This window comes from Thamnophis sirtalis, unplaced genomic scaffold, assembly GCF_051295495.1.
Source record: "Thamnophis sirtalis isolate CommonGarterSnake01/CBP01778 unplaced genomic scaffold, rThaSir2_p1.2 scaffold_13, whole genome shotgun sequence".
NCBI classification, from domain to species: domain Eukaryota; kingdom Metazoa; phylum Chordata; class Lepidosauria; order Squamata; family Natricidae; genus Thamnophis; species Thamnophis sirtalis.
In genome coordinates, this window is record NW_028261393.1 from 37,456 (window position 1) to 62,619 (window position 25,164).

The window sequence follows — 25,164 nt, forward strand, 5'->3', positions numbered from 1 at the left end:
ACTCTTTAGATATCCTAATCACGTTTAATTTGTCTGCACTTGATGATATTCAATAGTAAAATATCCAGATACTTGTAGACGTCATCCTGATGACTCCAAAGGATATGTCTGTTTGGTATTTTGATTCCTGATTGCTGTTCGTGATTTTACCCCAACTTTATTGCTACTCTTGCATCTCTCTCTAGCCAAATCCCATGGATTTATCTGTGCTAAAAATCCTTATGGTTTACTTGTTAATGACTGGATTCAAATTTCCGATTTTCCATAAAACTGTAGATTATCCATATAAAGAAAAGGTGAGGTTTTATTAGCAGCTATTCTTGCTTGGTAACCAAGATTTCCTTCCTTCAAAGGGAGATCACAGCAATCACAAGTAATAAGGGTGATAATGAGTCACTCTGGAAGAAGCCTTTCCTAATGCTGACAAGCCTGTACTTTTCATTTCCAACCAATTTTGTCTTCTACTGCTTCATGTTTCCTAATGTTTTACTGACACCAATTGTTTCCCAGTATTTGATAATCCAACTATGTGGTAATGAATCAAATGCATTTTATAATCAATCCAGATCATATATAAAGTGGATTTTCACATTTTGCAATTCTCCAAAATCAGTTATCAATCTGGACTTGATTTTATGCTCCTCTGCTTTTCTTTTTACTTTCTTCTTTTACTGGATGTTACTTTCTTCTAAATAAGTTTTCTCCACTTTTATGCTTGTAATTTAAATATTGTAGGCAAAGGTATTGTCGGCCTATGGTTTCCTCCTGTTGTTGTTGCCTTTGCCGAGTCCTTTTGAATCATATACATTTTGCCAGTTATAAATCAGGCACCGATGTCTCTTTGTTCATGGCTAAAATGGGATGGCAGCTGGACAGATATTTGAGCTAAAATTGAGTCATGTAATTGATGGTATCCAAATGTTGTTTTTAATCCTTTTCACCCAATTTTAGCGATGTCTGCTCTTGTTCTTCCATTTGATTTTTAATAAATCCATCATCAAATTCTTTTTTCTATCCATTAATTTTTATTATCGTTTGAGTTTCTTGTAGATCTTTCTAAACTGGATTGTTTCCTTTTTGTTTGGTTTTCTATTTTCTGAATTTCTATTGCCATTCGAACATTGGTATAGTTGATTTTATTAACTTTATTAACTCATAATCCCAGCTTAAAATTAGCATATTTTATTTTAGCAGAATGGTTAAAAATGTGCTGGTTGATGACCGCAATAAAATAAGTAATGCCTGACAATTAGAGTAAGCCCACATCAGTTCAAGGCTTTCGCAGCAATGTCAGGCGTGCCCCACAGGGACTCATTCACCTCGATGGGGTCAAATGATGTTTAGCAATAGCAACAGCAGTTAGACTTATATACCGCTTCATAGGGCTTTCAGCCCTCTCTAAGCGGTTTACAGAGTCAGCATATCGCCCCCAACAACAATCCGGGTCCTCATTTCACCCACCTCGGAAGGATGGAAGGCTGAGTCAACCCTGAGCCGGTGAGATTTGAACCGCTGAACTGCAGATAGCAGTCAGCTGAAGTGGCCTGCAGTGCTGCACCCTAACCACTGCGCCACCTCGGCTCTTTGTTGGGGAGCAACCAGCATCGCCTTCTTCTGGGCTCATCCTCCGAGCACAGCCAGTTCCAGGGAGTGATCCAACAGTGAGAACCAGCTCAGGGTCCTTTCACAGGTGCCCCCGATGCTGCTTCTGATGCTTCAGGATTTCTGTGGGTGTGAGATGCAGGCTGTCCTGGCAGACGGCACAGTGGTAGAGCTGCTGCAGGCCAGAGGTGCCAGAGGCAGCCTCCGCCGCACCGCTTCTGGGCCCTGGGGGAGCAGAGAAGGCACAATGAGAGGGACCCCAATGCTCCAGCTCTGTAGATGAGACCCTGCCCCTCTCCTTCCCAAATGCCAGGAGACCCTGCTGAAAATGCAGGAACCGAAGTACTTGCCTTTGTGGCCAAGCTCCCTGTCCTGAGGGTCAGGAGACCGGCAGGCCTCTTCATGGGCCACACGCTCCAGAGGTGTGAAGGGCATGTAGAGGTCGCATCGAGGGCATGTCCAGAAGCTGCGCAGGCAGTCACTGTACAGGTCTCCCTCCCCCTGCAGGGGTGTAAGGAGGCAGTAGTCACAGGGTGGGTGGGCTGCTGCCCCCTCCCACAGCCAGGAACGAGAAACACCCCCCCCCCCATCCCAGGAGTTCTTCCTTCAACCTGGACTCACTGCCAGACAATTGAATGTCAGGAACTCGCCAATCCTGTAGCCACCTTTCACCTCGTGGGGCACCAGCTGCATCCCCTGGAAGAAGCTGGGCAGCCCCTTAGCCTCCCCAGGCGCCACCCGAGGGCCCACATACAGGTGCTGCTGCTCCAGCGGGGTCATTCGCCGGAGGCTGTACTGGACCTAAAGGGACAACCAGAGATGCTCAGACTGGAAGCAGAGGGGCCGAGCCCCTCCGCCTGACTAGCACTCCTTAACCCAGCAGCCACAGCCTCTCTCCAGACAGCAGCCTACCAGTTCTGGCCAGCCTCCACCTGCCTCCCTATGACACAGCCACGCACCTCCGTCTTCAGGAAGCTCAACAGTTCGTGTGTGAGTTGGCACACCTCTAAGGCGCTGGGTGGTGCCTCTGTCTCTTTCTCTTCCTCAGCCTGGCCTGCCAATCTTTGCAGACACCTGTCCAACACTTTGTCCCAAGAGGCCCGGAGGCGTAGGGCAATGCCGAGTACCCGCACGGCCGCCTCTGCCACGGGGACCTGGAGCTCAAGCCAGGAGTCAGCCACAATGCGTGTGCAGTCAGCATTGGTATCGAGAGAGCGGGCCAAAAGCAGTAGCACCTGTGGGAAAGAGCAGCTGTTTCAGGAAGGAGAACCCAAGGGGCGGAGCAAGACACAGAGCCTGCCAGAGCCCTCTCACCTGCAGTGCCGGCAGGCGGAGACAGTTCACCAGGTAGGGCTTGTGGGTCTCCAGCAAGGAGACGAAGAACAGGACTTGGGGGTGGCTGGTCATCCTCTCCTTGGCATCTGTGGGCAGGAAGGCCACTCCCTCAGGTTCCTCTGAAAGCCCCTCCCCGTCCTTCCTAAACTCTGGGGAAATCTCCTTCCCGCCCTTGAGGGCCCTCCAGCTGGACCAGCCATGAAGGGAAAGGGCAGCCTGGTTGCGGCTTCGTACAACGTCCACTTCCTGGCTGCTTCAGGGCAGCCTTTCCAGAACCCAGGGCTGCCAGCTGCCCTCCAGGTGCAGAAGAAAGCCAGATCCAAAAGTCCCTGTGCCTTATTTCAATCATGACATGAATAAAACACAATCAATCAAAGAAGGCATAAGAATGATAAGTACATAATAAATCCCACAATAGAAACAGAAGTTGTCACTTGTGAATTGGGTTGACAGGAGGAGTTGCTGATTCTAAAAAATATTATCCAAGGTTTTCCTGCATTGCAAATCTGGTTGACTTTTTTCTTTCTTTCCCCCGTCTGCTCAGGACGCAGCAGCACTCAGCCAGCCCATTTCAAGAATCATTCTTGAATGATTCATTCAAACCGTTGCAGAGGAACGGACCATCACACGTGGCAAGAATGGTAAATAAGCAGCAACAGAAGCTTCAGATGGACAAGGCTCATTCCCACCCCACCCCCACCCCCATGTTTTTTCCCCAGTGAAATTATTTACTCCTTCTGTGAAATAATCCTGGGATGAAAACCTGGGTTTCCCCTCCTCCTCCTCCTCCCACTAACTTCATTTCAAAGTCAGGCTGGAACCATGATATCCAGTACAGAAAACCTCCAAGGAATACCGGGAAAGCCAGAAAGCAGCTCCTGACTCTCTCGGGGCAGCGGGAGTTGAGATTCTCCTGGGGCCGGTGGGCTTCCTCCTCACCTGGGTCCTTACCAGCCTTGGAGCCCGAATGCAGCAGTTCTGGGTCATCAGCAAAGACACTGGTTGGGTGCAGGACAAGGCCGGCTTTCTCTCTGGTGTGGAAGATCTGGAGGGCAGACAAGGATGGTTTCATCGGTTCTTTCAACTGTTTATACGCCGTATTCTTTTGTTTCGTGCTTAACTGCTGCCAGCCACCCAGATCATGTGCAAGATTTAAGACAGGCGGCTATACAGACTGAAGCAATAAAAAAAACAAGGAATAAGCAAGTAGGGGGGAGTCACAGCAGGGGACCAATTAGGGGACCATCAACTTCTAGGAAGACCTCCCCCCTGCAACGCCAGGCCTGACTCCAACCCCCTTTGACCTCCAGGAGGGCAGAGCAGCTAGCAGGGCCAGCAGGGACACCTGCCTGTTCCGAATCCTTGCGGGTCTCGTTGAAAGGGTCGGGGGCAGCCAGCTGAGGGTAAAGGCCCCGAGCCAGCACCAGCTGCAGTAGAGCCAGCTGGCCAGTCGAGAGCCCGTGGCCTTCACAGGCAGCCGCCTGCAGCTCCTCCATATCATGCCGCAGCTGAAAATTCACATCCTGCAAGGCGACAATACAACCAGCCGCCTGCAGGTGCAGAAAGGCAGACACAGGCAGGCCCCCCGCTCCCTCTCCCAGCACTGAGCCCCAGTGGCCCCCAAGTGCCTCCGGGGGCCCTCTAGAAAGCCCCCATTCCAGCCTCCCCACGTTGCGGACGCCCACTTCTGGGTGAGGCAGGAAGCCTCCGTGTGCTTTCCGAAGTGCCCAACGTTCCTTCCAGAGGCCAAGACGCCACCGCCCACCCAAGAGAGGGAGCCTGCCGCTCCCACAGAAGCAGCCACTGAAAAGAGGAGGAGGAGGAGAGGGAAGGGGCCCCATTGTCCTTAGAGTAGGGCCAACGCTTGGTGGGTGTGCAAAAAGCTAGAACATTCTGGATTCAAGTGCAAGCCCTGATTCAGAGGATTTTAAAAACTGGTAAGTTTTTCTTTTGGAGTTCACGGACGAGCCATTGGGGAAAAGTCATGGGAGGCTTCGTTTCTTCTTTGGAGACGTCCTGCTTCTCATCCAAGAAGAAGCAAAACGTCTTCGAAGAAAAACCAGAAAGCCCAGTTGCTTCTTGAAAAAACACCTTTGGGGGACAACCGTGACCTGGATGATAGAGAATCTCCATATCACGGAACTTTCTTTTCGTCCGTGCAGTGAGATTTTTGTGTGCACAGATTCAGCATTAAAAGTAGTCCACAATTTGGGCCAGCATGTACCCACGACATGGGGCCACGTGATCATTATTTGTGACCTTCCCAGTCAGTTTTTGACAAGCCAAGTCAATGGGGACCTGGATTCACTTCACAAACATCTGATTTACTTAACAACCACGATGATTTGCTTAACAACTGTGGCAAGAAAGGCTGTAAAATCAGGCATGGCTCACGTAACAACCACATTGCTTAGCAATGGAAATTCTAGTCCCAATTGTGGCCATTAAGTCCACTATGCATTGCTGACTCTAGAGGGCGCGGCTGTCTGAAGATGTTTCCATGGTCAGGTGGCCAGCATGACATCACGGAGCCCTGTTACCTTCCCACCCAAGTGGTACCTGTTTAATCTACCCACATTTGCTTTCAAACTGCTAGGTTGGCAGGAGCTGAGGTGAAGACGGAGGTCTCAAACCTGAGTTGCTGGCTTTCCAGCCAACAAGCTAGCATCTCAACCATCCTGCCACCCCTATAACCACAGAACAAGCGGTAGGTTTATAACTGTACGTATAACTGCTATGAAAATCAGAAGCTGCTTTTCTTTGTATCTTTTTCCCCTCTCTTGATTTTTGCTTTCTCTTTTAATTCTTTCTTTTCCTTCTTTTCTTCTTTATATTAGCTTGTATTTTTACAAGCTTTTTAAAAATCTGTAATAAAAATTGTGTGTGTGTAGAGAGAGGGGGGGGAGAGAGGAGGGGGGAGAGGGAGAGTGCAAGTCAGCTGGCCCTTCCCCTCATTTGCCCCACCTGAATGTCTAGGCAGGAACTGCCCTCCTCCTCTTCCCCAGATGAACAAGCGCGCCCTCCTCCTCCTCCTCCTCCTCCTCCTCCTCCCTCTTGCTGCTCCTCTTCCTGCAGCCGCAACAGCTTCCTTCGGCGGCCCCCCCGCTGCTGATGCTCCCGCTTGAGTCTGTGCAGCTCTCGGTGTTCCCGCCTCCTCCTCTGTCGAGCATAGGAGCTGCAAGGCCGAGCAGGGGGGCACAGCAGCCGGTGGTCCTGCAGCAGTTCCTGGCAGAGCAACCGGAGGGAAAAGATAGGCCACCCTTGCTCAAGGCTGTGGAAGCCCCCTCCCGCCTCTCCTCCTCTCCCCAAAGGGTGTCCTTGCGAGGGAAGACAAAGAGCGGCACAACCTCTCCATGTCACCAAGACAACCGCACCACCAGGCGCCCAGCTTCCTCTGCCTAGCGGCCATCCTCACTCCCAGCCCTTCTCAACGGACACCAACCTGAAACTGGCGCCGCAGATTGGCCGCCTCATAGAGCCGGTGCTCCTCCAGGCCCCGACGCCGGCACCATCGCTGGGATCCTCGGCAATTGGCCGCTTTCTCCTGCCAGCCAAAGACCAGGGAAGCCTGACTTGCGTGGCCCAGCTCTGTCCCCACGCAAGGCCTTCCCATCCCCTGGCCTGGAGCAGGAATGGAGCTTGGCTGGAAGGATGCTGCCGCAAATGGGGTGCCAGTTGCCCAGCCGAAAGAGCAAAGGGGAAATGCCGAGAGAAGATCCAGGGAACCCAGAGAAATATCCCGGCACGAGGGCCCTGGGTTGGGCAAGAAGCCTGGAAGGAGATCCTCCCACCTGACGCTCCTCTGGCTCTCGAGGAAGATGCCGCACAGGAGGAAGAGGAGGACTGGCACGTCGAGCTCTTCACGCTGCACCTGTGGCCCTTCCCGCGCCCTGCCTACCTGGACCCAGGCGTTGAAGATATTCAGAAGGGTCAGGGGGTCTCCCAGTGGGCTCCCCAGGCTTCGCCGGGCTGCCAGGCACTCCAGGTCCCTGTGCCCCCCGCCCCTGTGCAGGAAGGGAGAGGGCACGCTGAGGACGGCGGCAATGGTGAGCGTGGGGGCAGCGAGGTCCAGGAGCGTCCCCAACACCAGCATCTTCCCTGCAGAGGGAGACAGGGCGTGAGGCAGCAGGCAGTGCCCCTCCAGGCAGCCCCTCCCCCCTGCCAGAGAAGGCCCCACCCACACTTTCCAGCAAGGTTCAGCCCAATGCCCACCCCACGGAACTCAAGCTGAGCCCTGCACGGAGCTGTCAGTTCCAGGAAGACACACCAGGCCGATGACGAGATGACGAGGAGTCTGGAAGCAGCCCAGCAAACTGGACCCGAGAGGAGAGAGGAGCCTTGATCCTCAGGGCTGCCAGCTGCACCCATCACTCACCAATCACCACATCCACCGGCAGCTGAGCCAGGAGAGTCCCAATGGGCGTTAGGGCCTCTGCTGAGTCCAGGGCACCCTGATGCTTTAGGTAGCCCAGGGCGGCCTCCAGGCTGGCCTGAGGGGGCGGCTCCAGGAAAGGGAACTCTCGGGGGTCGCCTAAGCCCATGCTCTTCATCTGGGGACAGAAAGCGGGCGGCTTCGTTTTAACAAGCAGGCCGAGGATGGCCCCCAAGGATGGCCAGGCTCTCCTACCCGTTGGGTCCAACTCCCCTCTGCTGCTCCCCTGAAGGACGGGAGGGGTTCTTTCTCAAGGGAAGACGGCCAAATCCAAGGGTTTGTTCAGGGTTGACCTAGGAAGACCCAGAGGGGCCCCTGGAAGACGCTTCTTCTGTGCCCAGAACTGGCCAACTGGCCTCGGATCTCCAGAGCCCAGACAGGAAACAACTTTTCTCATCATCTACTGCCCATCCACCCGCCTCCCCATGCTGGGAGTGGAACATGGGGCTTTCCGCAAAGCAGGGAGATGGTGGTGGCTCTTCTCAGAAGACCTCCACGAAGGAAGCACTTCCCCAGCCGCAGGGCAGCCAGGCATCAGCCAGCACTCTGCATCTGGAGGCCAAAGCCTCCCTGAGCATTCACAGACCACGCAGCCTGCAGCCCTTCCCTCTGTGCAGTTACGGGGCCGTCTGAGGCATCCAGAGGGGGCTTTCCCGTGACATCCCCCCCCCACCCCAACACGCAGCCTTGAATCACTGCTGCCATGGAGCAAGCCTACCTGTAAAATCAGAGCATCCAGTGCCACCCGCTGGATCTCTGGCACTGGGTAGGGGGCAAAATTGTCATAGTCCGATTCAGCGTAGAGGCGGTAGCAGACCCCGGGCCCAGTGCGGCCTGCCCGGCCCTTGCGTTGCTCAGCACTGGCTCGGCTGATCCAGAACTCCTGGAGGCGATGCAGCTTGGCCTTGGAGTCATAGCTCAGCTCTTTCACCTTTCCTGAAAAGAAGGGGTGGCGGGGACAACAAGGAAGAGAGAAAGAAAAACTTTGGAAGGAGAGATATCAAAGTAGGTCTCCCAAGAAGTTTGTAAGCTGTAATCAGTAGGCCGATGCCCTGAGGCTGGCTCCTTGCAGCTATGGAATAACCCTTTCAAGACCCTGATGAGAGATCCGCACAAGTCTCTATATAGGTGGTCATTAAAGTGTGTTTCTCTCTCTCCCATCATGTCTTTGTTTTCTCTCGTGTCCGAGCTGAACAGTAAGGGAATTCATCTCCATGTATATGTATATGTATATGAACCACGGTTAATTGTCTGTGCGCTGTGTTTTGCTCTTGAGTGTATCTCATACTAATCACACTGCCAAAACTCTGCCACGTTGGAGTATCCCAAGGCTCTGTTTTAGGGACTCTTCAGCATCTTCATCAGTGATTTGGATGAGGGGATAAATGGGGAACTCATCAAATTTGCACATGACACCAAGATGGCAGGAATAGCCAACACTCCAGAGAACAGGCTTAAGACACAGAAGGATCTTGACAAACCTGAACATTGGGTGCTATCTAACAAAATGGAATTCAATGGTGAAAAAAGCAAGGTTCTACATCTAGGCAAGAAAAACAAAATGCATAGGTACCGTATAGGTGGTGCCTTGCTCAATAGTAGTAACTGTGAGAGGGATCTTGGAGTCCTAGTGGACAACCATTTAAACATCAGCCAGCCGTGGGCAGCAGCTGCCAAAAAGGCCAACACAGTTCTAGGCTGCATCAACAGAGGGAGAGAATCAAGATCACGTGAAGTGTTAATACCACTTTATAAGGCCTTGGAAAGGCCACACTTGGAATACGGCATTCAGTTTTGGTTGCCATGATGTAGAAAAGATGTGGAGACTCTGGGAAGAGTGCAGAGAAGAGCAACAAAGATGATTAGGGGACTGGAGGCTAAAACATATGAGGAACGGTTGCAGGAACTGGGAATGTCTAGTTTAATGAAAAGAAGGACCAGGGGAGACATGATAGCAGTCTTCCAATATCTCAGGGGTTGCCACAAAGAAGAGGGAGTCAAACTATTCTCTAAGGCACCTGAGTGTAGAACAAGAAGCAATGGGTGGAAATTAATCAAGGAGAGAAGCAACTTAGAACTGACAGAACAATTAATCAGTGGAACAACTTGCCTCCAGAAGTTGTGAATGCCCCAACACTGGAAGTCTTTAAGAAGATGTTGGATCGCCATTTGTCTGAAAAGGTATAAGGTTTCCTGCCTAGGCAGGGGGTTGGACTAGAAGACCTCCAAGGTCCCTTCCAACTCTGCAATTGTATTGTATTGTATTGTAATGTTAAAATAAGAATAGATGTGTATAAAGAATTTGTTGATAAAGCTATAACTATTATGACACCAAAAAAATGTTTTTAGATGACACACTGATTGATGATGAAATGTTTTTTTTAAAGGAAAAAAAAGTTTTATAAACAAAAGAAGCAGTAGCAGGCCCACTGCCATCAAGGTTAATGGCCAGTGCGGAATTCCAAAGTTTAATTATACCTTGTATAATCATATAATTATAATAATTATTATAGATGATGAGGGAAGAATTCAATACAAAGTGGAAGAAAAGAAGCATATTATTCATAAATACTTCACATAACTATATGCGCAAGATAGTATGGAGGAAATCAAAATAAAACATTATTTAAACATAGAAAAGATAACACCAATCTCAAAAGAACAAAGGGAGACAATAAACAGGCCAATAACTTTTGCTGAAGTGGAATTAGGCCTGAAAAACCAGAAAAATAATAAAACCCCAGGACCAGACGGAATACCGGTGGAGCTATACAAATATAACAAAATAATATTGGAAGAGCTAGGAGTGGAAATGTTGAATGAAGTTTTAGGAAAAGCCAAGATACCTGAATCATGGACAGAAGCAATAATATTGCTAATCCCAAAAGAAGAAACCAATCTACAAGAAATTCAAAATTACAGGCCAATTTCATTATTAAACTCCGATTATAAAATATTTGCAGCAATTATGGCAGGAAGAATTAAACAGGTTTTAAATGAACGAATACATCCAGACCAAAATGATTTTTTACCCCACAGACAAAAATAATACGAGGGTCATCCTAGACATAATAAAGTATTACGAGGCGCATCCAGAAAAGCAAATGGTTCTGGTTTTCCTTGATGCACAAAAAGCATTTGACAACGTAATCTGGAAATTTATAATAACACTATTGGATGAGATGAAATTCTGAGAAAAATTTATAAAAATGATAGAAGGATTTTATAACACTCAAGACAGCCAAAGTTCTGATGAACGGAGATCTAACAGAAAAAATTGAAATAAAAAAAGGAGTCAGACAGGGATGCCCCCTCTCTCATTTGCTGTTTATATTGACTCTGGAAATTTTACTAAATGAAATTCGGAAAGACCAGGGAATAAAAGGTTTAAGACTCAAAAATGAAGAATATAAGGCCCAAGCCTATGCTGATGACTTAGTATTTGTTCTAGAGGATCCATTAGAATCCAGCTTGAAATTAATTCAAAAATTAGAAGAATATGGCGAAGTGGCAGGACTAAAGATCAATAAAGACAAAACAAAAATGATAACCAAGAACATGACAAAAAAGCAAGAAGAGGAACTGGAAGTAGCAACCAGAATGCAAACAACTAAGAAAGTGAAATACTTGGGGGTGTCGGCAAAATGTTCTACAATTAAAGGCAATAATCATAATAAATTAGTGATACAAATAAAGAAAGATTTAGAAAATTGGAAAAATATTCAGGTTATCACTCATGGGACGGACGTATAGCGACAATTAAAATGAATATCTTATTAAGAATCCTATTCCTATTGCAAGCCGCACCTATTAATTCGGGTAAAAAATTCTTTCAAGAATTAAATAAAATAACCGCTAGGTTCATTTGGCAGGGACAAAAAACGAGGATTAAACTAAAGTCAATGCAAAACAGCAAGGAGAGGGGAAGCTTAGCATTACCAAATTGAGATTTACACGCATCGGCAATAACAATAACATTGGTGAAGGACTGGATAGAGCTAAAAAATAAAAGAATTTTGACTTTAGAAGGCCATGACCTGCAAGCAGGCTGGCATACATTCCTATGGGATGATAAAAATAAAACACACAAATACTTTCAAAATCATTTAATCAGAAGAGCGTTATTGCAAAAATGGCTCAAAATCAAAAAAATCCACTATGTGAAAATCCCAAATTGGCTATCACCGACAGAAAGGACGACTCACCCAAATTTTACAGATTTGAACAAAATCCTAAGATACAGAGACTTAATTGATAGACAGGGAAATTTAAAAACAATTGAAGAATTGGCAGATCAGAACATGAAAGTTGACTGGCTAACTTACCTCCAAATCAAAACTAAATACAATAAAGATACTAAATTACATGACATCGAAACAGAACCACATGAATTGGATAAAATTATTCAAAGCTCAGATAGAAAGTTGATAGGGAGAAGCATAAAATGGAAGAGGAAATTGTGAAAGAACAAATGATAAAATGGGCACAGAACTTTGGCTATAATATTGAATTAGACAAATGGGAAAAAATTTGGGGAATAAATTTAAAAATGACACTATCAGTTGCATACAAGGAAAACCAGTACAAAATGTTTCACACCTGGTACCAACAAGGTTAGCTAAAATCTTAACAAATACCTCCCCAAAATGTTGGAAATGCGAATCAATACACGGAACATATTACCATTTATGGTGGACCTGTGAGGAGGCTAAAATTTTTTGGAAAAGGATCAAAAATTGGCTGGAGGCAATAACAGTGGTTAAAATAAAATGGAAACCTGAAGTTTTTTTAATTAGGAATTATGTCTGTGAAATACAAAAAAGAAATCCAGTATTTAATACTACATATGATTACGGCGGCAAGGATTGCCTTTGCTCAGAAATGGAGAAAAAATTAACTCCAAGCGAAGATGAAATAATAAGAAAGATTATGGACTGTGCCGAAATGGATAAACTAACTAAAGAAATCCAGGGAAAAGAAGAATCAGAATTCTACCAGATATGGGATAAATGGAGGTATAGGTGGATGGAGGAAAGAAACAAAAATCAATGAAGGAATATAACAAAACTTAAAAAATAATAGTTATGAGTAAAATAAGAGGGTTAAGAATGGTGAAATCCAAATGAAATACAATAGAAGGGGAAATAACATAAGGTGAGAGGTATCGCTTGATGATTGCTATTATAAAAAACAGGAAGTTCCTGTTCGTATTGTATGGTATAAATGTGGTGTACGTCTATTTTTTCTGTGTGTGTATTTTACATGTTTGTTAATAAAAATCTTTTTAAAAAAGAAAGAAAGAAAAGAAGGGGAGACATGATAGCAGTGTTCTGATATCTCAGGGGCTGCCACAAAGAAGAAGGAGTCAAGCTATTCTGCAAAGCACCCTGGGAGGGCAGGACACTGGGTGGAAACCAGTGGTGGGGTCCTAACTGGTTTACTACTGGTTCGCTGAGAGAGGGTGTTTTGCACCCTCTTTATCTTGGACCAGTTTGTGCCATTCTAAGGAGAGGAAAGACAGAATTGCACAAAACAGCCCAGACTGATTAATCCCGACTCCATTCGGGGGGGGGGGGGGGCATGTCTGTCCCCACAGTGTAGCATTATGGAGATGGCCTGGAAGGGAACATCCAGAAGCTCTACAAAAGCAACAAGGGCAGAAACACGGTCGGAGTCCTGGGAAAGGAGAAATAACACATATGAACCCCGTGCACCAAATCAGATCACTACGCCCCAGGATACCAGGAAGGCCCCCCCGGTGGGAGTCTGTTTGGGGCTGCCTTCCTCCCCTCCATCTTATGCCCCAGGAAGGAGGTAGCCTGAGTGTCTTCTTTCCCTTCTGCCCCTGCTGCTTCTGGAACGGCTTCGCCTGAATATTCCCTCCAGAGTCAGCTCCACGGAAAGCCTCTTTCCTGCACCGTGGTTTGCTTCCTGGGTGAAAAAAAAGGAGCTTTCCCCCATCCGCCAAACCCAGAGGGGCAGGAAGAACTCTCACCTGCATCCACAACAAACCGCACCCCATCGATGGTCACGGAAGTCTCGGCAATGTTGGTGGAAATGATGCACTTCCGGACTCCAGGGGGAGCGAGGTCAAAGACCTGAAAGGGAAGGTCAGCGGTCATTAAGAGGTTCTGGGGTGTATTGTTTTTGTTTTTTTTAAAGTAAATCGCATCTCTCTAGCCAGAGAAAGGCAACAGAAACTGCCACAGAAACCTGGAAATCTGTCCTTAGCTGCCACCCCACAAAAACTCTGACTCTACATTTGTGAACAGCTTAGAGAGTGAAGCGCTATGGGGTGGCATGTCAGTCAAAGTGCTGTTGCTAAGATTTCTCCTCTTTCGATGAAAAAAAAATGCAAGGATATCAAAACCCAGCAAGCTGAAAGAGCCCCAAAATTCCAGCCACACCCCATCTGGTGAGATCACCACACTGGATTTAATTGGCCACTGCTCTCCATAACAATCTTCCCACTGTTGAAAGCGGGATGAGGCCGTTTGCCTTCCGCAGCCCTCTTCCGCTCACCTTGTCCTGCTCGGCCACAGGGAGGGTGCTGTGCAGAGGAAGGACCACCCAGCGCTTGGTGAAGGCCGCGTAAGACTGTGCAGCCTCCACCACCGCCCCAATCTCAGCCACCCCGCTGAGGAAGATGAGCAGGTCCCCCCTCTCCTCTGGCGGGTACTTGTGGTCGATGGCCTGAAGCACCCGTAGGAAGGGCTGCACGCCCAGTCGCTCCCTGCGCCCACGGCTGCTTTCCTCAGGGCGGATGGGTTCATAGATGACCTGCATGGAACGGGAGGTCACGTTGGGCCGCCTGCCCTGCCTTCAAACTACAATTGTAAGCCTATTATTAATTCATGTATGAAATCCGCACGCTACAAAAGTGAGGAACAACAAACAGACCCCCACTTCCCAGAAGGGGCTTCGGCCATCCTTGCCAAAAGCCCTCCAGAACACCAGCAGGCCAGGCCTTCCATTTCTCGGGAGAACCTTGCTCCAAAAGGCAGGCCTGCTCTGGACAAGTTTCTGGGGGGGTCTTCGAGGGCAGCCCCAGGGACAGTGAATTGCAGTAGCCAAGCCACAAGGAGACCAGCCCCTGCGTGACTGACTGCACGGCCTTCTACTCTGAGAAAGAGCCCAATGGGCACCTCAGCTGAGTTGTGCAAAAGCCTTCACTCTGTGAGCAGGAATTGAGAATCCAGGAACGTCCCCAGATTGTGCACCCATTTGAATGGGGACATGTCACCCCACATCCATAGAACACCCCCAGATCTGGGTGACCCAAACACAGCCACTCAGCCCTGGTGGGTTTGGGGACAGCTGCTCCCCAGCCAAAGCAGCACAGCCTCTAAGCACAGGGCAGCCGGTCGGAAGGTGCAACATCAGCAAATTGATGATACCAAACCCAGGAGCTCTGTGTAGATGCTGACCAGGTGGGGGGAGCAAATACAGCCCCCAAGACCGCAAAATGGGCCTTCAACACAACCCGCATGGAGCAGCCCAGGAGGACCCCGTGTGGAAAGCCGCCCTTTGAGAGATCAAGAAGCACAGCAACACAGCGGCTGGATGTTTGGAAGGCTCCCTAAAACAAAGGTCCCTCCTCATTCTGCCCCCTGGCTGGAAGGGTCCCAGGGCAGAAGCTGCAGAGGCAGCCTTGGGACGGCCTCCCCCGCCTCCCCCATGTTCTTCTCCCCGCATCCTCCTCCTCACCGTGATGGGGAAGAGGCGCCCAGGGACCTGGATGACAGGAGCCTCCCCAAAATAGTCGGCGAAGAGCCGGATGTTGATGGTGGCCGACATGAGCACCAGCTTGAGGTCGGGCCGGGAAGGCAGCAGGCGGCGCAGGACACCCAGCAGGAAGTCGCCGTGCAGGTGCCGCTCGTGGACCTCGTCCACAATCAGCACCCGGTAGGCGGGCAGCGTGGGCTCCCGCTGGGCCTGGCGCAGGAGCAGCCCTTCGGTCAGGAAGACGATGCGCGTGGCCGGCGAGCGGGCGCTTTCGAAGCGGATCTGGTAGCCCACCTGCGCGGGGAACGGAGAGGGGTCGCTCCCGGCCCCGCACGGCGCCCCGCCGCCCGCCCCGCCCGCCCGCGGGCCTCACCTGCTCCCCGAAGCGGCCCAGGCTCTCGCGGGCCACGCGCTGGGCCAGCGCCACGCAGGCCAGGCGCCGCGGCTGGGTGCAGGCCACGTGGGCGTAGCCGGCGGCCAGCAGGAACTGGGGCACCTGCGTGGACTTGCCGCAGCCCGTGTCCCCGGCCACCAGCACCACCGGGCTGCCTGCCAGGGCGGCCAGCAGCGGCTCCCGCGAGCGGGCGATGGGCAGGGCGGCGCGCTCCCGCTGCAGCCGCGCCAGCCGGGCCAAGCTCCGCCGCTGCGCGAAGTCCAGGAAGCGGAGCAGCGCCAGGCCGAAGCGGCGCGCCAGCGACGGAGACACGCCGGGCGCCTCTCGCCGGGGCAGCCGCAGATTCAGGCGGCACCTGGGATCGTAGGCCGGCCGGTCCCCCGCGCCGGAGCCCCGCCGCTCGCAGAAGCCCCGCAGGCGCCGGAAGAAAGCCCAGAAGTCCTCCAGCTCCTGGCCGCCGCAGCCCGGCGGGAAGTAGGCGGCCTCCAGGCGGGCGCGGGTGGCGGGGCAGTCCCAGCCCTCCGCCGCCATCCCGGCGCTTCCCTCGGAGGCGCTGCAGGCGCTGCTGGGGCGAGAAGCCTGGGAAGCTGCGGGGGGGAGAGAGAGGGGGGCGGAGACAGCGAGGCCCCGCCCCCAAGCTCGGCCAGGTGAGCCGAGAGCTCGGAGCTTCGATCCTTTGTGGGAGGTTTGTGCGCATGAGCGCCTGGGTTGCCCTGACTGGTGGGTTGAATGGACGGATCTTCTTCATCGGCGAGTCTTCGTTTTCCTTTTTAAAATTCACCATTTTCCACAGAGATCTCCCCTTCGTGGATTACTGCCTCGTCGTGGCGAAGGGGCTTGCTTAGCTCAAGGAAGCTGTGAGCTCTGCCGTGCAGGGTCACCCAAGACGGACAGGTCGTAGCAGAGAGCTCTACCACAAACGGGATCCACTGGAGAAGGAACGGGCCGATCGCTCCGGTACCTTTGCCATGAAAACCCCACGGACAGCACCAAAACGGCAAAAACGGCCCCCATGGGGTCGCCGTGGATCGGACACAACTTTGCAACTAACAACAACAAATAACTCAAGGAAGCCAACATCTCCACCACCGCTTCCTATTGTTATCTCTGTAGTAACAACCCTACGAGGTGGATCGGGCTGGTTGAGAGGGACTGGCCTAAAGTCACCCAGGCTGGCTTTCGTGCCTCAGGCAGGACTTGAACTCAAGGTCTCCTGCCTTCTAGCCTAGTGCGAGAACCATTGGGCCACACTGGCTCTCTATCCTGGTTTATTACGGGCTGTTTTTTCTTCCTGCAGACTATTCTCATCTACTGTAGCTTTTTTATCTACCACCTAGCAGGATTGTTGCTCTGGAAGTGCTTGATTGGTGCTGCTTGCTTTGCAATAAAACTGGATCTGCCGTTTGCTTTCCCTGCTCAAACGGATATCCAGGAAGGTGAGTCTGTTGTTTCCTGCATTTAATCCCATGAAAGGAATCAAATCAGGGAAAAGCAGAAGCCTAATGGTGGTGCAGCAAATGGATTGACTTTTAGATGGTATCAGCAGTTGGTGTCTGCTCAGAAATGAAGTGCCATTTAAGTTACAATAAATGAAAGCTTAGTACCTCAGAAATATTTCCTAATTTTTATATTCGCACACAGACAAACATACTGAAGCAGCAGATGAAAGTTTAGGTAGATTTCTGTCCACTTATTTGCTTTTTACCACTGAATAAGGGGGAAGCGGTGGTCAGGAGAATCAGCGACAATCACTGGGTCTTAGGGGTCCCACTGCATAGCAGAACTAGTGCAGATTGGCCAGAGGGAGCTGCTGTAAATATGTTTCCAGCCAGAGGGGAGCGGCAGCTGCATGGCGCCCTTGCTCGGGAAGGGTTTACACGGTTGTGTTAGTGCTCTGATCCTCCGTGGTGGTGCAGGGCCCCTGAGCGGCTTCTCTGGCCTGGGAAGGGGTTCTTGACACTTCCTCATTCAGGACGTTGCGCAACACAGCACTCAGCGAGCGACAGATTCTAGCCTTGAAGTTTTGGCCCGCAATGACATAGATGACGGGGTTGATGCAGCTGTTGGTGCTGGCGAGAGCCACCGTCAGAGGGTCCAGCTGGTTCAGGGACTGGAAGAGGGGGCTGCTCTGAGTCTGACTGGCGAGGATCAGGCCAATCACATGATAAGGAGCCCAGCAGGCAAAGAAGGCCACCACCACCACCAGGACCATTTTCAGGGTCCTCTTGGAGCGCATGAAGCGGCTGCTGTGCACACGCAGAGCCAGCAGCCCGTAGAAGACGCTGAGGGCTACCGAAGGGACCAGGAAGCCAGTCAGGAAACGTGTGGCTGCCACAGAGACCTCAGCAGTCTGGTGATTTACACCAAAGAGGCCATAATCGACCACGCAGAGCGTGAGGTGGTGATATTCGTAGTATCGCGTTCTTCTGGTCACAAAGGAGGGCAGAGTGAGGAAGGTGGCAAAGCCCCAGGCCGCGCCACACAGTTTCCAGGCTAAGCGGGTTGAACGGTGATTCTGGCACCAGATGGGCTTCAGCACAAGGGCACACCGATCCATGCTTATCAGGGCCAGCAGCAGAATGCTGGCAAACATGTTGAGGATGACGATAGACGGCAAGAGTTTGCAGGCAAAATCCCCCAGCACCCAATGATTCTCGGAGCCAAGGGACACAGCCAGAACAGGCAGAGACAGGCAGCAGAGGAGGTCTGCCACCGAGAGGTTGAGGAACCAGACGGAGCTCACTGTACGCTGCATCTGGAATCCCACCACCCAGATGACGGCCCCGTTGCCCAGTGTGCCCACTAGAAACACCAGGGCATAGAGCACAATGGCCACCAAGACGATGGGACTCAGGCTGCTCTCCTCCATGCTGAAAGGTTCCTCTGTGGAGTTTAAATACTCGTAGTCAGAAATGTCAGGAAGACCTTCTTCTCCTGTAGGATAATCCATCTCCAAGTGGTGGGGAGTTCTGTAAAGGACAAGAAAGAGAGGAGGTGGGTGTTGCCCCCCCCCCAAGAGAGGGAGACCAACTTCATCTGTTTCAGGGAAAGGCAATTGCTTTTTAAACCCAGTTTGGACTGCTCTATATTATGGTGAGTTCTCAGTTGTTGGTAAACCATTCTAAGAAGTTCCAAAATGGTTATAAAAAGTCAGTAAATTGTAATGGGGAAGATGAGAAATCAAACTGATGGGGAAAAACACGCTCAAAACATGTCATGGTTGAAAAGAAGCTCAAGCAGCTGAAATAAGGTACAATTAAAGTAAAATGTATGGTTTAAAAAGTGTGGACTAGTTTTAGGAAAAGTCAGGGACACAGCAAGAGGCAGAGTCTGCATATCTAATATTTAGAAATTGTGGCTGAATACAAAGGTAAACATTTTAATCCCACAAACGCAGGGTTCACACAACATGCTAAATCTAAAGCGTCAAAGTAGAATTGCAGGGTTCCTGGAAGCTGCAGCATGCAAGCAAAGACACTGAATTATGGTCTGTAGAATATCCTGGCCCTCAAAGGCTGCTCCCACAAACAGCTGGATTGCACACGAGATCGACTGCATCTTGGCCTCATCAAGCGCTGGCAAGCCCAAAATTTCGAAAAACTGCCACTACATGTTCCACAAACAATATTCCACTCATTCACAAACTGCGGGTCAGATCTGTACGGTAGAACAAATTCAGAACCCTACAAGAATTTCAGGCAAAATATAGCACAGTTTCCCTCTTCTTTCCACTTTGGTTTTTAATTGTCTTTTAATTTGCATCCTTTTAGTTTTTGAATGGCCACAGTGCTGCTGCCTAATTTGTATGTGGTTTTCATTCAGCATTTTATTTTATTCTGTATATATGTATATATGTCAATTGTAGATTTTTAGTGCATTTCATTGTAAATAGCCCAGAGAGTTTCAGCTATTGGAGAGCTTTTAAATATTAATAAACAAACTTTGCCAAATTGCTCCTTCTACCGTCTTTCCCAAGGCCCACCAAAATGACAGCAGTTCTCCATCTGAGTAAATCTGTCACCTCCACTTTGAGCTAACTTTGTGCTGTGAATATCTTGCCTATTTTGTCTGGTGTTTTCTCATTGCTTATTTTTCATGTTCTTATTTTCCCTGTCATTTAAAACGCAGAATCTTTTTTAGCATTTAGTGGAATCCTAAGAAAAAGAATGTCCAACTTTAAATCTTCAAATGCGAATGGCTTCAGACAGCTTAATTTGGTACGTAGGATCTACGTACATTGTGTCCGTCAAAAGTTCTGCGGTCACGGATGGGAGAGAAAAACCAGAAAGAATGAGCAAATCTAAAAATATGAATGCGCAAATTTCCCCCACCCCCACACATACATTGCCTAATCTGACAGCAAGCAGAAAAACAAATGGATGTTGTTCTTGGGCGTTGTCTTGGATGTACGCAATGAAGCCCACGAAGATCCCAGACAGACGAGAGTGAGGAAGGGGTCTCCTGAAGATAATTCCCATCCCAGATTTAAGAGAAGATGTTTGACCCAGTTTTAAAAACTAAACATTACTTATTAAACCTTCTCAGTTTCTCTGACCTATAGCCAAATCTGCCTTTAGACTAGATGAGATTACTGGGGTGAGTAGGGGCGGTTCTCCCCACTGCCAGAGCTGTTTTGCTCAGGGTGGCCAAGGAAGGAGCTTTGCTGCCCAGGAATGGAGTCAGAAAGAAAAGTAGAAATTGCACTTACGGAGGAGATTTTGCTGTGGTGCCTCTGCTCAAGATGGAAATCTTGCAAGGAAGGGCTTAGACACCCTAAAAGGGGAAGCTAGACTTTATAAAAAAAAAAAAAAAGTGTTCCCTAACCCCAGAGGCTCCAAATTAGGTCAAATGTAATAGGATATCCTTGTATTTATTGGGTACCTCCATCTCCCAAATGTTGATCCTACAGATCTCCGTTAGGTCAAAAATTCTACTTGGCCCCTAAATAACTGGACACTTTCATGGGGAGTTCGTTCCAAAGGGTCGGAGCAGCCACCGAGAAGGCTCTCCTCCGGGTAGTTGCCAGTCTGCACTGGCTGGAAGATGGAATTCGGAGGAGGCCTAATCGATGCGATCGTATCGGTCTAGTGGAGGTAATTGGCAGTAGGCGGTCTCTCAAGTAGCCAGGCCCACTACCATGAAGGGCTTTATAGGTGATAAGTAGCACCTTGAAGCGCACCCGGAGATCAACAGGTAGCCAGTGCAGCTCGCGGAGGATAGGTGTTACGTGGGTGAAGCGAGGTGCACCCACAATCGCTCGCGCGGCCGCATTCTGGACTAGCTGAAGTCGCCGAATGCTCTTCAAGGGCAGCCCCATGTAGAGCACATTGCAGTATTCCAGCCTAGAGGTCACAAGGGCACGAGTGACTGTTGTGAGGGCCTCCCGGTTCAGGTAGGGACGCAACTGGTGTACCAGGCGAACCTGGGCAAATGCCCCCCTGGTCACAGCTGACAAATGATGTTCGAAGGTCAGCTGTGGGTCCAGGAGGACTCCCAAGTTGCGAACCCTGTCTGAGGGGCGTATAATTTGACCCCCCAGCCTAAGAGATGGAACACTTGGCCAATTCGCGGGAGGGAAACACAGCAGCCACTCGGTCTTTTCTGGATTGAGCACAAGCTTGTTGACCCCCATCCAGTCTTTAACAGCCTCCAGACCCTGGCTCATCACATCCATCGCTTCGTTGAGTTGGCACGGGGCGGACAGATACAACTGAGTATCGTCCGCATATTGATGGTATTTTATCCCGTGCCGTCGAATGATCTCACCCAGCGGTTTCATGTAGATGTTGAAAAGAAGGGGGGACAGGACCGAACCCTGCGGCACCCCATACGTTAGGGGCCTAGGGGTCGATCTCTGCTCCCCAACTAACACCAACTGCAACCTGTCCGAGAGGTAAGAGGAGAACCACTGTAAAACAGCGCCTCCCACCCCCACCTCCCGCAGTCGTCGCAGAAGGATACCATGGTCGATGGTATCGAAAGCCGCCGAGAGGTCAAGGAGCACCAGGATGGAGGCGTGGCCTCCATCCCTGGCTCTCCAAAGATCATCGGTCAACACGACCAAAGCGGTTTCTGTGCTGCAGCCAGGTCTGAAGCCAGACTGGAATGGATCGAGATAACTGGCTTCCTCCAAGGATCGCTGGAGCTGAAAGGCCACCACCTTCTCAACAACCTTCCCCACAAAGGGGAGGTTGGAGACTGGACGATAGTTATTTAAAACAGCTGGATCCATGGATGGTTTCTTCAGGAGGGGTCTCACCACCGCCGCCTTTAAAGCGGGGGGAAAGACCCCCTCCCGTAGAGAGGCGGTAAAAACCGCCTGGATCCAGCCTCGTGTCACCTCACTGCTGTTTACAACCAGCCAGAAGGGGCACGGGTCCAGCACACATGTGGAGGCACCTACAGCTCTCATCGCCTTGTCCACATCCTCAGGGGTAACAGCTTGAAACTCAGTCCAGCGATGGCTTACCAGATCATCCCTTAGTGCCTCGGCTGGTTCTGCAGGATTGGAGTCCAGGTCCGCCCGGAACCGAGCAACCTTGTCTGCGAGGAATTGGACGTAGTCCTCAGCCCTGCCCTGCAGCGGATCGCCCGTATCCCTCCTATTTAGGAGGGAACGGGCTATCCTAAACAGGGCGGCTGAGCGCATTTTCCCTCCTATCCCAACGTAAAGCATAGCAGGCACAGAAGAGTCACTTTGGGGGCAGTCGTACTGCATCTTTAGGAGCCTGGGGACTTTGGGGATTTGGAAGCAACCAGAATTGTGCGACTGCGCAACAAGCGTGGTACAGAATCATCACACCTTGCCAAAGGGTGGCCAGGAACCAAGTTTCATATGGCCAGGCTGAGACCCTAAGAAGAGAGGATCCTCCATTGATTTGAAACACCTTCCCTCGCCCCAGTGGGACATTTTCTTGTAGCTATCGCCCTGCTGAGTTCTTTTTTTGCCAGCTCCCTTTCAGATGACCCTTCAGAGTACTACAATGGGGAATGAGTTTCTTGGACAAACTAATGCCAGCAACGTTCTGGGGAGGTCAGCATGCAAAATGCTGCACATGAAAGTAATCATGTGTCTCTTCAGAATGCACATGCTGTCACTGGGGCAAAGTATTTGCTGAGCTTTTTTTTAAAGACAAGTTTTATAGCATTTTTTCCCCATCACGCATACTTTATGGACAGAGCGTGGTCCAGGTCACATCTTATGCATATTTATAATCATAGTCTCAATATATTCTAATCTTCTGAATATTATCAATATTCATCTCTTTTGTATAATCCTTTCTCTTTTTTCATTAATTTATTTAAACTTACATTAAACTTACATGCGCTCTACATGGGGCTGTCCTTGGAAAGTGTTTGAAGACTTCAGCTAGTCCAGAATGCAGCCGCGCGAGCGATTGTGGGTGCACCTAGGTACACCCACGTTACACCTATCCTCCACGAGCTGCACTGGCTACCCATTAGTCTCCGGACACGCTTCAAGGTGCTAGTCGTTACTTTTAAAGCCCTGCATGGCATCAGACCTGGGTACCTGAGAGACCGCCTCCTGCCAATTACCTCCCAAAGACCGATTCGATCACACAGGCTCGGCCTTGTCCGGGTTCCATCTGCCAGCCAATGTTGGCTGGCGACCCCCTGAGGGAGGGCCTTTTCTGTTGCTGCTCCGGCCCCCTGGAACGAGCTCCCCGTGGAGATCCGGACCCTTACTACCCTCCCGGCCTTCCGTAAAGCTACCAAGTCCTGGCTGTTCCAGCAGGCTGGGGGCTGTTGAAGTATCATCAGCCCCGTTTCATTTGCGACTGTTGTGTATTTTAATATTGTTTGTATTGTCTTATTTATCCCCTCCCCCGTTTCATTGTGAGCCGCCCGGAGTCCTTCGGGAGTGGGTGGCGTACAAAACCAATAAACGAAATGGAACAAAACGATACATATCATTACTAAGCACCCTTTTGGTCTTCATCTAATTACTATTAATTCATCTTTACAAATTAACCATTAACCAATAAACCATTTTTGCTGTTCCAACTTCCACTGTATTATTCTCTACATAATTCTTAATCTTTTTTTATTCAATTTTTACACATAGTTAACATCACTGTATGCCCTGTAATTTCACTTGTTTACAGTTTTCCAGTTATTTACTATTTTTCTTCCCAGAAAATATCTCACAAATTCCCTTTCCCCAATCCTTAATATTTTATATTCCCAACAGTTTAAATTACATTCAAAATTAATAGTATTTAATTATTTACTTTCACACTCCCATCTACTGATCTCTCTCTCTCTCTCTCTCTCTCTCTCTCTCTCTCTCTCTCTCTCTCTCTCAGGATTCCATATTTAATGATTTTTTGATCTGCCTTTTATCCTGCTCTCTTGAAGTTTTATTTTTTATTTTTATATATGTTGCACTTTTTCTTTTGTATCCCTTCTATCTTTTTCTGTTGTGTTTTTTGCACCCACCTCACCAACACTTTCACTTGTCTCTGTGGAATATGCCCCTTTTTATTTTTTGGGTAGGGCTTTCCCCATTTCCTCTCTACTCTTCCCACATTTCTATAAGTTTCTATTGTATTGTCTAATTGAGTCTTACTTTTTACTTCTTCCACTTCTACTTTTAGCTTCCTGCATTTCATTTAAATCCCCCCTTTCAGATTCTTCTATTTTCTTTTCTGTGTGATTAAATAAACTTTCTGTTTCTTTATTACCTATCAAAGATTCACGTGCTTCTTTTAACATCAAAAATATTTCTCCATATATCTTAAATTCCATTTTATAACAATTTAAAAATCTTTTAAAACCTCCCCAACCATCTCTCTTCACAGTTGATCCAAATTTAAAATCTATTTAATTTCCTTGTTTTTCTTCTTTTCTTCAATTATTTCTCTTCTTTTCAAAAGTAGGGTGCTCTACTGAGTTAATATAATCCAATTATAATCCAATTCCAGGAATAGACAAATCAGTTATTAATTAGCTTTCTTCAAAGAGAGCAAACAAAAAGGAGGGGAAAAACACAAGCACTCCTTAAATTTTCTCACAATGTCCAAATTATCTTCTTCTGTACAGCCAAGGTCAGATCTTCCCATTGCTACCTCTCTGGTTTTGTCTATTTTAAATGTGTTCACCAAGGTAGTGCTGGTAGTGTTGAACCTGGTAGTGCTTTTTTGATCCAGTAGGTGGCACTCTGAATTTCTATTCCAGATAAGGTAGTGGTAACAAGTACAGCTGATTTCCAAAGTATCCAGGGAGTTTAAAATACACATAAAAATACTATTTTCTCCACCCCCCAAAAAAAATTTTTTTAGAATGCTTTGGTTTTCCCCAGCTTCCCAAATACATGGATTCTTCTTGAGCTTTTTATTTTATAATCTCAAATTTTCTAATAGCCACTGTTCCAAGCTCCAAAATAACTTTAAGAATACAAACTACCAATTTCCAAAAAAAAAATCTTTAAGTGAGAATTGGCAGTTACCTCACCCAGTTCCGACACTCCATCCAAACACGGCTGCAGCAGCTCAATTTTTTCAGTTGGGTTGCCCCAGCTTCAAGACAACCATTGGAAAATGCCCCCCCCCCCCCCTGCTTGATCCAGGAGAGCAGCTGCTGCTTCTGCCCTGGTGAGGAAATTGTGCCCATTGCTCTCCATCCACAAAACGCCTCTCTTTTCTTCACTGTCCCT

At 49.0% G+C, this 25,164-nt stretch overlaps 2 protein-coding genes across 2 annotated transcripts; both read right to left on the reverse strand.

The window, feature by feature from the left end:
* Positions 1–1,161: 1,161 nt before the first annotated feature.
* DHX34 (DExH-box helicase 34) lies at positions 1,162–16,083 on the reverse strand. The gene is made up of 16 exons (XM_087727200.1): positions 15,468–16,083; positions 15,077–15,388; positions 13,892–14,149; positions 13,365–13,467; positions 8,088–8,305; positions 7,313–7,487; positions 6,836–7,035; positions 6,380–6,481; positions 5,902–6,162; positions 4,287–4,460; positions 3,877–3,982; positions 2,917–3,023; positions 2,562–2,837; positions 2,224–2,403; positions 1,953–2,103; positions 1,162–1,827 (listed from the first exon to the last, which is right to left on the reverse strand). The coding sequence occupies exons 1-16, from the start codon at positions 16,017–16,019 to the stop codon at positions 1,685–1,687; spliced, it is 3,318 nt and encodes a 1,105-aa protein (XP_087583326.1). The 5' UTR covers positions 16,020–16,083; the 3' UTR covers positions 1,162–1,684.
* A 1,015-nt stretch (positions 16,084–17,098) lies between these two features.
* On the reverse strand, positions 17,099–20,263 carry C5AR1 (complement C5a receptor 1). The gene is made up of 2 exons (XM_087727199.1): positions 20,197–20,263; positions 17,099–18,457 (listed from the first exon to the last, which is right to left on the reverse strand). The coding sequence occupies exon 2, from the start codon at positions 18,436–18,438 to the stop codon at positions 17,362–17,364; it is 1,077 nt and encodes a 358-aa protein (XP_087583325.1). The 5' UTR covers positions 18,439–18,457; positions 20,197–20,263; the 3' UTR covers positions 17,099–17,361.
* Positions 20,264–25,164: the final 4,901 nt, after the last annotated feature.

Coding starts and splice junctions, on each gene's coding strand:
- DHX34 (XM_087727200.1), bottom strand. CDS start 16,019: ATGGCGGCGGAGGGCTGGGACTGCCCCGCCACCCGCGCCCGCCTGGAG. Junction 4,461..5,901: donor GTTCCTGCCTAGACATTCAG/GTGGGGCAAATG, acceptor GTCGCCTTGCAG/GATGTGAATTTTCAGCTGCG. Junction 3,024..3,876: donor CAAGGCTGGTAAGGACCCAG/GTGAGGAGGAAG, acceptor TCCTGCCCACAG/ATGCCAAGGAGAGGATGACC.
- C5AR1 (XM_087727199.1), bottom strand. CDS start 18,438: ATGGATTATCCTACAGGAGAAGAAGGTCTTCCTGACATTTCTGACTAC.